Source organism: Eurosta solidaginis, chromosome 2 (genome assembly GCF_040869045.1).
Source record: "Eurosta solidaginis isolate ZX-2024a chromosome 2, ASM4086904v1, whole genome shotgun sequence".
Taxonomy (NCBI): domain Eukaryota; kingdom Metazoa; phylum Arthropoda; class Insecta; order Diptera; family Tephritidae; genus Eurosta; species Eurosta solidaginis.
This window is the reverse complement of record NC_090320.1, coordinates 11,352,216-11,365,301: the sequence shown is the minus strand read 5'-3', so window position 1 is coordinate 11,365,301 and position 13,086 is coordinate 11,352,216. Positions and strand designations below refer to the sequence as shown.

Here is a 13,086-nt window from a genome sequence, read left to right as displayed (position 1 = left end):
TGGCGGATCAAATAGACGAAACGACGTTCTGCACAATAAACGGAGACGCACCCACACGTATGGTAGGAAGCTGTCATAGCTCGCCAGATATCTCAATCGTGAGCGCAGAACTCGTAAACTGCGTCAACTGGCAGCCGATGGTAACATTGGCATCCGACCACCTGCCCATACTTATCTCGTTCGGGCGTACCGCCGACTTCATCGTCACCGAAAAACGCACTTTCATAAACTTCAAAAAAGGAAAGTCGGAAGAATATAAATCTGCAACAGACAGCAGCTTTGCTGCCCTCCCTATCCCGACTGATGCCCGCCAAGGGGAGCGTGCCTTCCGTAAGGTCATTGAATCCGCCTCGGCACATTTCATTCCCGCCGGGAGAATTCCCGAAATCCGGCCCCACTTCCCGGCGGAGGCCGCGAGCTTAGCGAGGGAACGCGACCTTATAAGACGGCTTGATCCAGGCAACCCCCAAATAAGGGATATAAACCAACGCATCAGATTGCTTGTGGACGAACACAAGCGGGCGAAATGGGAAGAGCACCTAAGAGGTTGTAACCTCTCTACCGGTGTAGGTAAACTTTGGTCCACCGTAAAGTCCCTATCGAATCCGACTAAGCACAAAGACAAAGTTTCCATCGCCTTAAGGTGCGATAAGGTGCTGTCGGATGCGAAAAAATGCGCGAGCGCTTTCTGCCGACAATATATAATGCATCCTACGGTCGACAAAGATAGACGGAGAGCCAATAGACACGCACATAAACACAAACTCAGCGCGTCACCAATTACCATCACCACTAGAGAGGTTGAGGACGCCATTGGTCGCGCTAAACCATCCAAAGCAGTGGGCCCAGACGTCAGAGCCATGCCGATGCTTAAAAACCTAGGGAAAGAGGGTTTCAAATATTTAGCGCATGTCTTCAACCTGTCTCTTTCCACCTTTGTCAAACCCGAGAAATGGAAAATGGCCAAGGTGGTCCCGCTACTAAAGCCTGGGAAACCAGCTAACGTAGGTGAGTCATATCGTCCGATATCTCACCTATCGCCAGTGGCAAAGACGCTTGAAGCCATTTTGCTCCCTTATTTCCAAGCACATTTGCAGCTAGCCCCTCATCAGCATGGCTTCAGAAAACTCCATAGCACTACCTCCGCGCTAAATGTCATTAGCACCCAGATAAATTGCGGTTTGAATCAATATCCCCAGCATAGAACAGTACTCGTAGCGTTAGACCTATCAAAAGCTTTTGATACGGTCAACCATGGCTCGTTACTGCAAGACCTGGAAGGGTCTACCCTTCCCCCATGTCTTAAAAGGTGGACCGCAAATTATCTGGGTGGTCGGCAGGCATCGGTGCAATTCAGAAACGAAACATCAAAACAAAGGAGAATTAAACAAGGGGTGCCACAGGGTGGTGTCCTATCCCCGCTTTTGTTTAATTTCTACATATCTAAGCTACCTTCACCACCGGAAGGAGTCACAATCGTTTCCTTCGTTTCCTACGCCGATGACTGCACAATAATGGCCACAGGCCCAGGCCCAGAGATCGATGAGCTATGCAATAAAATAAACGGCTATCTCCCTGATCTCTCCAGTTTTTTCGCATTGTCACCGACTAAATCTTCCGCGACCTTATTTACAACATGGACGCCCCAGATGTCGACCATATTGAACATCCACGTCGATGGCACTACGCTACCGACTGTCCTACACCCCAAAATCTTGGGTGTGACGTTTGATCAGGATCTACATTTTGGTGCGCACGCAACCGCAATTGTTTCCAAGAATTCAGAGCCGTAATAAAATCCTCAAATCCCTTGCTGGCAGTACCTGGGGAAAAGATAAAGAAACGCTCTTGACCACATACAAAGCAATTAGCCAGCCGATTACGTGCTACGCGTCACCCATATGGTCGCCAAGCCTAAAAACCACCCACTGGAAGAAAACTACAGGCCTGCCAAAATACTGCTCTCAGAATCGCCACGGGCTGTCTTGTTATGTCCCCAGAACACCATCTGCATAATGAGGCGAGAATACTCCCCATCAGGGAGAGAAATGAGATGCTGACCAAACAGTTTCTGTTGAATACCCAGAAACCTGGGCATCCAACAGACATCTGATTGACGAACCAGCACCGCCTAGGGGCCTAAGGAGTCATCTCCGTAAGTATTTTGAGGAAATACGGCACCTGAGAACCCAGCCGTATGAAGCGAAAAAACACAAGCAGGTCCTTGGTGACAGGCGTCGGACCTTTATGTCGGGAATTGCCCGGTGAATCCAGTACTTGAAGAAAAATATCCAGAACTCGCAGAAGAGGAACGCATACTCCCCAGGGAAACGCGTGTCACTCTTGCTCAACTTCGTTCTGGATACTGTAACAGGTTAAACTCTTACCTATCCAGAATCAACCCCGACATACAAAATGTATGCCCCGCTTGCAATGTGTCCCCACACGACACCAACCATCTCTTTAATTGTAATGTGGAACCAACGCCTCTAACACCCCTTTCCTTATGGTCCACCCCTGTTGAAACGGCAAGTTTCCTTGGACTCCCGTTAGAGGATATTGATGACAATTTGTGATCGGTCGCGGCTATTAGGTGGGGAGAGCATTGCTACAACAACAACAACAACTCCGATTATGATTCCAACCAAGGACATGGATAGAAAAGACACATGATTGAATGTATCCATTCGCCACTCAGCATCCATCTTCGTCTTTACGATGTAAACGGGCAGTGATTGAAAAATATAACCACTACCTACCGCTACTGTTAATACTGTTCCGTTCCGAGCTCGGAAGAACAAATGGTACGATGTGAGGTGTTAGAAAGAAAACGCTGCATGTGCACCTATAGGGCGTGAGAGAGAAGCTGGTTGAACTGGGGGGTCCGGTTGAAATCAACTTCACAAAGGCTGAATGTGTCCATAGTGTTGCTGGAGATACAATAATAACGACCCTGTAACCAGCATACAGAGCGTGGGATGCTTCATCACCCTCACCACGTTGGATATGCGAAATGGGGTTGGGCAGCATTAATAGCTACGCACGTGGGAAGGACCTCAGATAGGCGACTCTCTATCGTGTGACTTCATTTACTTAAAGATGGAGAAGATATTTCTAGCAGCAAAACTATACCGCGATGGTACAATCTTTAATAAGGGTGTGCATTTGCAAGCTGACGATGTTAATTTAATTGGCCTTAACGAGCCGCCGACAGGTATGCCTGCCGTAAGAGGCGACTAAAATAGCTAATTGACTCAATGGGTTGTGTAAAGCAACCAGCTCAAGGGGATGTCAGCGCAATTTGAAACTTTTCCAACCCAATTGTAAACCTCATTTACTCGTGGCGAATCCCGTTTCTTTAGCAGCAGTGGCTCTGACGACCCAAAGTGAAAACCAACAGGTAATCAGCTTGCGAACAAGAGCTTCTTTGGACCGAGTAGAGCTAGAGAAGTAAAGTCCTGTAGGCGAACAAAAAGCGCGGACGTCAAGTCTCTCAGCCTAACTGTCCTGATAAACGCTCCATAATCATGGATCTCATTGACACCGGACTTAAGTAGCTGAGGAAGGGAAAGAGTTGAGAAATGCAACTAGAGGTATGTTTGGCGTCGGTTATCACTGGAAAGGATGATGATAGGAGATGGTCAAAAAAGCTAGACATTGGAGTGCCAAATTAATGAACGAATAAAGTTCGAGAATATACCTATAAACTCAATATGTAGTTGGTCGAGTGTACTAGGGCAGGATTTCGCTCATGTTCCTGCTCTATACATAAATATAAGCGTAAAAAATAACATTAAATACTACTCACCGTTCATCAAGCGGTTCCTCGTTCGTATTCCACGTTAATTCGCCGTCCTCATCTTCATCACAACGATCATCTTCCTCGTAATCCGTTTGGTCGGCACCGTCAACTTTCAAAAAGCGCGTTGGCACTGCATCGGCACGTAATACCTCACCATCAAAATCTGATGATTTGAAATGCCATTCGCATATTTTATGATCGTCGGGACGTGAACTATTAAACTCCATGCCGAGTGCATTCAACCATTTGTCAAGTATTGTCTTTTCCGTTGGAAAAGCAAAATGACGTGTATATTCACGTCCGCTGCGCGTACAATTAATTAAACAGCAAATGTCAGGCCTAGCACCACCCGAAATTAATGGCGTAATTTCAAGCTGTGCTGCTTCACCAGCATTACTGAAACCATCTGAATATATATTAGGCTCTGTATGACCTAAATGCAGTGTTGGTATTGCACCAAATTTCAACTGACGTCTAAAGCCAAAGAAGCAATTCGGCGTAAAATGTAACGTACAAACACGTATGCGCGAATTAATATTGAGAACTTTTTCCTTACTAAAGCGGCAATTATAAATCCATTTCTCACGCAACGTAGTATTTGTAGGTAATTTGTGCAAATGTACGCCTTCGTTACGCTGATATGTGCTGGAACAATTATGTATGGAACACGAAAGCTGTGATTGTACACTTTCTGGAATGGAATAGGGCAGCAATTGAGATTCTTTTGATGTGACCGCTGGGAAGGAACTGCTCGGTTCGGAGATTTCGTTCATAAAATGGGGTTGGTGAGCTGTCGTACTTGTTGAGGTTGCTGCAGTAGGTGGTTTGGGCTTGAACTTTTTTAAATGATTTACATCGAAGCAGTTTTCATAAATACGTGCCGGACGTGATGGGCCCAAATGCAGTGTTGGCATTGTGCCAGGCGGTAATTTACGAAATTGCATACAAATTGGATCGAAATGACGCTGACATATGCGATAACGCCAACGGCGTGTATAATCCACTTTCAGTTGAGTGTTATGTAACCATTTGCGAAATAGATATTCGGACAAGGGGAACTTAAAAAGTGTGACTTTGGGATCTTTAGCGTGACTATTACAATCAGGTATACGACAATGGCGTGAGGTGTCACGTTCCACTGGTGTCGTATCCATTGCACCTGCATAATCTTCTTGGCGCTCCATGGCATAGTCTTCATTTTGCTCAACGTCATAATCATCATCGAAAGCATAATCTTCATTATTCTCAATGCAATAATCTTCAATAGGCAACTCACCAACAGCTGCATTTTCGCAGTGTTGTGGCCTTGGGCGCGTGTCTGTCGCATTTGAGCTAATCGTTTCACTTTGCTCCGCCTCGTCCAACCCCATCATCGTGTTAGTAGTCAAGAGTTGTTGTTGTTGTACTGGCTGTGTGTTACTTACGGCACTTAGTCGTTGCTCTTTAGCTTTGTGTCGCCGCTGTAAAGCCATTACATTAAATTCATTTTCATAAATTTTGGCTGGACGCATTGGGCCCAAATTTAGCGTAGGCATTGTGCCTGCGGGTAATTTTCGGAATTTAGTGCAAATCGGCTCGAAATGGCGATTGCATACACGATAACGCCAACGGCGCGTATAATCAACCTCCAATTGGGTATTATGCAACCATTTACGAAATTGGTTAACCGGGCAGGGAAATTTAAAGAGTGTGACACCAGGATCTCTGAGGTAGCTATTGCAACCTGTAATACGACAATGGCGCGCAGTAATAGTTTTTGTTTTTGCTACATCTTCTGATTCTGGATCAGCAGCTACTTCCTCTTCATTATCTAAGTCATCGGCGGTCTCGCCAAAGCTGTGGAACATATCGAGTAAACCTTGTTTCATTTGACTCTCAACGCCTTCAACTTCTGTTTCAGTGTGCTCCTCTACTCCTTCTTCTACTTCGGTTTCGTATTCGTCAGCATTGTTTTCTTCTTTGATATTTAATATGAAAGGCTTGTGATACGGTTTTTCTGTTGTTGGTTTTTGTGCAGATTCATGCTTCTTGTTTGCCTCTACATCTAATTTTGCATGCTCTTTTTGATGTGAATTTTCACTTGATTGTTGTTCTGGCTTATCTACCTGTTTCTTGCTTGATTTCGCTTCCACCATTGCTACTTCGGGATATGACTTTTCAGTTCTTGTTAGTTGTGACGGCTGAAACTTATCCGCATGCTTCTTGCTTGCCTTTACCTCTAATTTGGCTTCCTCTTTTTGATGTGGTTTTTCAGTTGCTTGTCGCTCTAGCTTATCAACCTGTTTCTTGCTCGATTTTGCTTCTACTTTTGCTGAATTTTCGGAATATGGCTTTTCAGTTCTTGCTTTTGGTGTAAACTCCAGCGTTTCTGTATGCTTCTTGCTCTGTTTCGCTTCGTTTTTGGGTTCCTCTTCTATTTTTAACTTTTCATTGGTTGCTTTTTGCTTTGACTCCATTTTATCCGCATGCCTCTTCCTTGCTTTTGCATCAACTTTCGGCTCTTCCTCTCTAGTTTGCAGTTTTTCACTTATTGATTTTTCATAGCTGTCTACATCCTTCTTGAATGTTTTAGCTTCCACTTTCGGTGCATCGTTATCAGTTGTTGCTTTTTGCTTAACCGAAAGCTTACCTGCCTTGTTAGCTTTAGTAACCGCTTCCGATTCCTCTTTTCCTTTCACAGTTTTTGTATGTATGCCTAGCTTACGCTTTTTGCGTTTATGCCCTACACTGGACGCTTTCGTTTCTTCTTTAAGCTCAGCAGTTGAATGCACAGCAGGGTCTTCTCTTTTTCTTGCCTTTTTAAGCACACCCAGCTTTCGCATCTTGCGCATGCGCTTTACTGCATGCGCAACAGTTTTAGCAAATTTAGAGCGTTTTACTTTTCTAGCTACCTTCTCCTCCTCTTTTGACGCCTCCTTCTGCTCATCCTTCATATCCTCATCATCGTCCTCGTCTTTGATCTCATCCTCCTGTAATGTTTCTTTGTCTTTAACTTCTACTTCAGCAGCTACGGCATCTCTTTTATCTTTTGGATTATGATATATATCGGTACGGCCATGACCCAGATTCAGTGTAGGTACTGCATACATACGCAAACGTTTATTAATACAGTGCTTTTCAAAATGTAACGAGCATATGCGCGCATTCGTAGCTGCAACCATACTTATCTCAGTATTAAACACCCATTTGTAGAGTAATTCAGCATGATTGGGAAAATTGAAAAATTGTATATCGCTATCATCTTCATCTCCACGATCTTCGGGTGGCTTGGCATATGAGCAACTAGGTATACAACATTTATTTATGGCCGTATGCAACAGTAAGGCGGCGCGTTTTGTTTCGGGAACTGTTTCTGGTGATGGTAATGGATATATATCGGGCATATCATCAGTGCGTAGTGGCAAATTCAATGTTGGTATGGCCCATGCTTTCAGGCGCTGCATTTTTTTGGCTTGCGACGCACATCCCGGTTCAAAATGCAGTTCACACACTTTATAACAATACAAGCGATCCGTATCGATGGTGACCTGTGTATTATGACACCATTTTGAGCGCATATCTGGGTTATCGGGGAATTTATTGTATCTAATGGTTTCAGTGGTGAGCAAATTTGATTTACAACCTGGCACAGAGCAGCAAATACGACGTACGCACGATAAATCACTCACTGCTTTAAATGTGTTTTCAATATCTTGTAGACAACGTATTATATCCGGATCGTTTTTAGATAGCAACTGCTGCATGATCGGTTGGTGTTCCATATAGAGTATTCTGTAATGCATTGCACATACTTCACGTGGTTTTTGTGGAGATTGAACTGGTAGCGCTTCATCGCCAACGCCATCTTTCGCAGTTTCCATAACACTTTCGACAGTTATGGTGGCTACATTTCCTAACGTGCTAACCGGCTCATTTTTAATGGCTAAGTATTCTGCTTCGATAACCTGTTGCTGCTTTATGCTTTGCTTCTCCTCCTCTTCTTCACAAAAGCCCATAGTCTTTAGCCACGCACGGCGTATTACATTCAATGCAGGCAACTCGTACACGGAGTGCGATAAACGTAATTCGAATTCTTTACAATCCGGATAGCAACATGTCCCTTGTGCCGCTTTCGTTACATCAGTTTTAGGTGCACCCATCTTGCGTTTACGTACGTAACCCATTGTTTCTTCGTTGGTATACAAATCTTCAGTGTCATCATGTCCCAGTTTTAAAGTGGGCATTGCGCCTACTTTTATACGTCCATGATCATAGCAATTGTTTTCAAAATGTGCGCTGCAAACTTTGTAGGTATGCCACACAGTCGCTGTTACAGGTAATCGTAAATTATGCGCCCATTTTTCAAATTGAGCACGCCATTTCGGGAAAGCACTCAATACAACACCCTCAGTTGTTTTGGTGTTGCTACAACCTGGCACACAACAGCTAATCACCTTTTCTGGTGGCGCAAATGATTCTGGATTCTTGTAGATATCATTTGTGTCATTATGTCCCAGAAGCAGCGTTGGTATGGCGCGATGCAGCAAACGTGAAGGACCAACGCAACGCGCTTCAAAATGCATATTACATATTGAGGCCTGACGACAATCGGCTGCGTTCATGTGTAAATTATGGCACCATTTTTCTAAAATTTCTGGTCGTTCGTTAGGAAATTTGAATAATCGTACGCCTTCGTTTTCTGATGTGCGTCCACATTGTGGTACGCTGCAATGCCTCAGCGGTTTTTCAATACTTGACATCGACGCTACAGTCTCGAAAATGCTTTGATTTATATGCTCATCATCGTGTCCCAAATTGAGTGTTGGCACAGCACCTTTGCGCAGCCGTGTACCTTCGCGTTTAAAGCAATCAGCAGTGAAATGTGAGCCGCATAATTGAAAACGGTAACGTTTTGCTTGATATGCATAGTGACGACAATTTTCAGCCCATTTTTTTAACATATGTGGGTTGGTAGGATAGTTAAATAGTATTACACCGTCCCCTTTTGATTTCATGCACGAAATAATGGAACAATGATTAGCGCGCACATAACGCAATTCACCCCATTCATGCTCTTCGGGATGGAAGCGCGATAGTTGTTTGGGATTTGCATGTACAGCAGATATGGGCGCGCCATTTTCATCTGAGCCTAGCTCCAATGTTGGCAATGCCCATGGACGTGGTTTATGATTACCCATTACTTGCGTTTCAAAGTGTCGCGCACATAGTTTTGCCGTTTTGGCCGCTTCTTCATTAATGCGAGTATTATCGCACCATTTTTTATGCAACCAATCTGGTTTCGGGAAGCGATAAAGCACGACCGACTCAGTACCGCTCTCACAGCCAGCTATGGCGCATTTCACAGTTACACCAGGCGTCGCTGTAGTTGGTTTTGGTGTGCGCACAGCTTTCGACGGTGTTTGTGAGCGGCGCGTGCTTGTGTTATTTTCAAATGCCAACACTTCTGTAGGTGTCGGATTCTCTAGTATCTTATTTGTATGTCCTAAATTTAATGTAGGTATGGCCCAACGTTTCAAACGGCGCAAACTAATGCATTGTGGTTCGAAATGCGTCTCACAAATTAGGCGATGCTTAGCATCTTGCGCGCCAATCCCCAGGTTATGCCACCATTTACCCAACACTTGTGCATCACGTGGAAAAGCGAAAAGACGTACATTATCGCTGTTGCGACATTTATTACAATGCGGTAAGCAGCAGCGTCCCTGTGTAACTTTTAATTTTACTTTTGGATTACGGAAAATATCATCTTCATCATGCCCAAGCGCTATTGTTGGTAATGCCCAAGGCTGCATTTGCGGACGCATACATTGTGCTTCAAAATGTAGCGTACATATACGTGCATGACGGCATTTTACAGCGGGCATACGTAAATTATGCGCCCATTTTTGCAGCATTGTATCTTTCTTGGGAAAACCATACAACCGTATTCCAGCATCGATATCACGTTGTTGACCGCAAGTTTTGATGCAGCAGCGATAAAAGTGTATAGCGCTATCGGGATTCTGATATATATATGTAGAACGCTTGCCAGTCTTCGCCGTTTTGTTTGGCTTGGGTAAGTGCAATGTGGGTACAGCCCAAGTGCGTAGCGCCTTACCAAAGCAATAGTCTTCAAAATGACGTCCACAAATACGCCAACGACGACTTGTGTGCGTAATTTTTTCTGCTTCGGCAGTTAGACCCAAATTGTGACACCACTTTTCACGTAAACTTTGATCTTGTGGAAAATGCCATAAGCGCGAAAGAGCTGCGCTGCCAGTGCCCTCGCGGCCATCAGCAGCAGACGTAGTGTTGTCTTTTTTATCTTCTGTCGTTGTGCAACCTTCAACGCAACAATGCGATGTCCCTACAATATCTATATGAGGATTTTCATAGATTCTATGCTTTGGATCCTTATTACGGGGTTGCGGTAAATTCAATGTTGGTATAGCCCACATGTGAAGGCGTTTCTTAGCGTAACAACGTTTTTCGAAATGCAATGCACACACCCTATACAAATAACGATGTGATGGACTAAAAGAAACTTGCGTGTTGTGTTGCCATTTAGCGCGTAGCTCATCTACGCCTGGAAATGATTGTAGACGTATGTTATCGGTAAATTTTGTCGAGCAATTGGGCACACAGCATTTCAACATTTGTATGCGCGTTGAACTGGTAATACGTGCATAGTTTGCTTCCAACTCTTCTAAGCCGGCCGATGTCTGATCTTTACATACATCACCATCACTGCCGCTGGCCATTTGATATCCTTCCATATAATGTAGTGCGCATAAGCGTACATTTTCAAAGAATTTTGTTCCGTTGCCGCTCGTATTGCTGATGATGTTTAATTTAAAAAAATCACACCAACGTTCTTGTATTTTTTGTACATCGGGTAATGGGAAAAGTTGCATTTGTAGAAATTGTGCTACTCGGCAATCGTGCACAGCACATGCCTTGACACTTTTTTGTAGTTGTTTATGTACTTTTTGTGGTTTTATGATTTTACGTTTTTGTTTTGGACCAATCTTGATGCGACGCTTACGTGTTACAGACTTACTAATATTGCTATTATTTAAGTTTTGCAAATCTTCGGTATGCCCGAGTTTCAATGTTGGCACTGCGCCATATTTTAGTGTTGTACGTATAGGGTGAATGGTCAAACAGTTTACTTCGAAATGTTCGCTACAAACTTTATAGACTTGTACTAAACGAGCAGTGGGCTTCAGTCGCAAATTAGTTGTCCATTGTAAATAGAGTGAACGTAGTTTGGGAAAACTAAAAAGTGTCACACCATCATCCATATGTGTTTTGCCGCAATGTGGCACGCAACAACGGAGATAAGGATTTGATTGCGCGTGCGACAGTTGGCTTTTGTTTGTCGACGTTTTAACTTTAATTCGCATTGTATGTTTAAATTCTTTTGTTTCATCGATTATGGTTGGCATAGCGGTTAAATTGTCTTTACTTATCGTATTTATTGCATTAATATGCAAATTCCTTGTGGGTATGGCACCAAAGCGCAAACGTCTACGTCTTCGATCTATTAAATTATATGCGAAATGTCGTTGACACATGCGTAAACGTGGCGTTTGTAACATTTTTACATTCACCTGCGCACACCAATAACGAGAGTAGCGACTGCCGATCGGAGGGAAAGGATATAATGGCAAACGCACACCAGCTACAAGTCCGCACCGTCGTACAGCGCATTTCATTCGTCGCTTATGTTGCAAGCGCTGCTCTTTCTGCTCTTTCTTTAACCTACTGCTGATATTTAATTCATTCGTCAACATCCTACTTTGCGCGATTGAATCTTTGTTGCTTTTTTGCGCGTTTTGCTGTTTGTCAGGTGGTTGTGGATCTGGTGGTGCTTTCTTCTTCCTACGATACTTGAGGCAAGAAAACCGAAAAACCGAGCGGCTTATTTTCTCAGTGCTGCATTGACGTGCACCATTTGTTGCCGATGCCGAAGCGAATGATGTCGTCATTGAAGCCGAATTGGATGTTGCCGTAGTAAAGCGTGTAGTTTCATCAGCATTGCTAAAGTTGGTACTCGATTCATCGTAATCGTAATGTACAGATGTTGTGGATATTCGTCTTTTACGCGCATTTTTATCTGTAGCAAGAATTTTACCACGCTTTAGGTTTCGATTCTGTTGCGTTGCCCGTTGATCTACTTTATCACATTCAAGAAAGTCAAGGGGATCACAATCGTTATTTTTATCATCTTCATCATCGATAAGCATTTCAATATCTTCATCATCATCATCATCTTCATCGTCTTCGGCATCTTTGCTTTCGTCGTAAATGACCTCATCCTCGCTTTCACTGTCATCATCTTCAACCTCTTCACCCTCTTCACCCTCCGCGTACACACGCTCCATACCACTCTCATTTTCTGACTCAGAATTGTCGTCTTCATCACCATTGCTATATATATCTTCTTCATCTTCGTCGTCTTCAGAGTTATTCTTAAGGTTGCGTGCTTTATTACGCGCTTTTGCATTACTACGACTATCATCGGCACTAATACTCGGGGTTAAATCTTCTTCTTCGTCGCTGTTGTTTACAACGCTAGCACAAACATCGCTTTCATCCTCTTCATCCTCCTCCTCCTCCTCCTCCTCCTCCTCCTCATCGTCTTCCTCCTCTTCTTCGTCGACGCGATAGTCTTCGTCACCATGATCGTCCTTTTCTTCCTCATCTTTTTCATCATCAGAAGCAGTTGCCTTTGGTTCATCCAGAGTCTGTAAGACAGTAAACAAATTTTTAAGAATAAAATCAATTAGCCTAAAAAAGTTATCATTTAAACCTTGATCTATATATTTATCTACATTTATGTATATGTACTAATTGTATAAAATTAAGGATATTATATTTGGTTACGGAGATTACGGCCTATATGTGAGCTTTGTGGGGTAGGGTGGCAGAGATGGAAAATTTGTGGAGTTAAATTGCAGTCAAGCAAGTCTTTTGGTGAAATGAAATATTCGGGTCTGCAAGGCTTAACAAATTTTTGAAGATTTTTTCGGTAATTTTAATCATGTTAACACCCACAATTTTTCATAGCACCTCTAGTTATAAAAAAATGCAGTTTGTATGGGATGGGACCAGACGGGAGGTGTTGTTACTTCTCAGATCACCTTTTCTCGTCCCTTTTAAGTTTTCTTCCAAGTATAAACATTGAGTGCTTTGGCATTTTTGTTACGGCAATGCACCTTTGGGTGTGCAAAGATGGAGAAAAGACTATAGAAGCTAGCAACATGTCCCCTAGAAAATGGTATGCGCAAGTCCATGTTAAG

The 13,086-nt window shown here is 43.5% G+C and overlaps 1 protein-coding gene across 2 annotated transcripts in view; it reads right to left on the bottom strand.

Annotated features, from left to right (window-relative positions):
* LOC137239284 (uncharacterized) overlaps positions 1-13,086 on the bottom strand; it is a 92,519-nt gene that overhangs the window by 11,723 nt on the left and 67,710 nt on the right. For both annotated transcript variants that reach the window (XM_067764385.1, XM_067764386.1), the window contains exon 8: positions 3,809-12,531. In XM_067764385.1, coding sequence (XP_067620486.1) covers positions 3,809-12,531 — 8,723 coding nt within the window. The remainder of the gene's footprint in view (positions 1-3,808; positions 12,532-13,086) is intronic.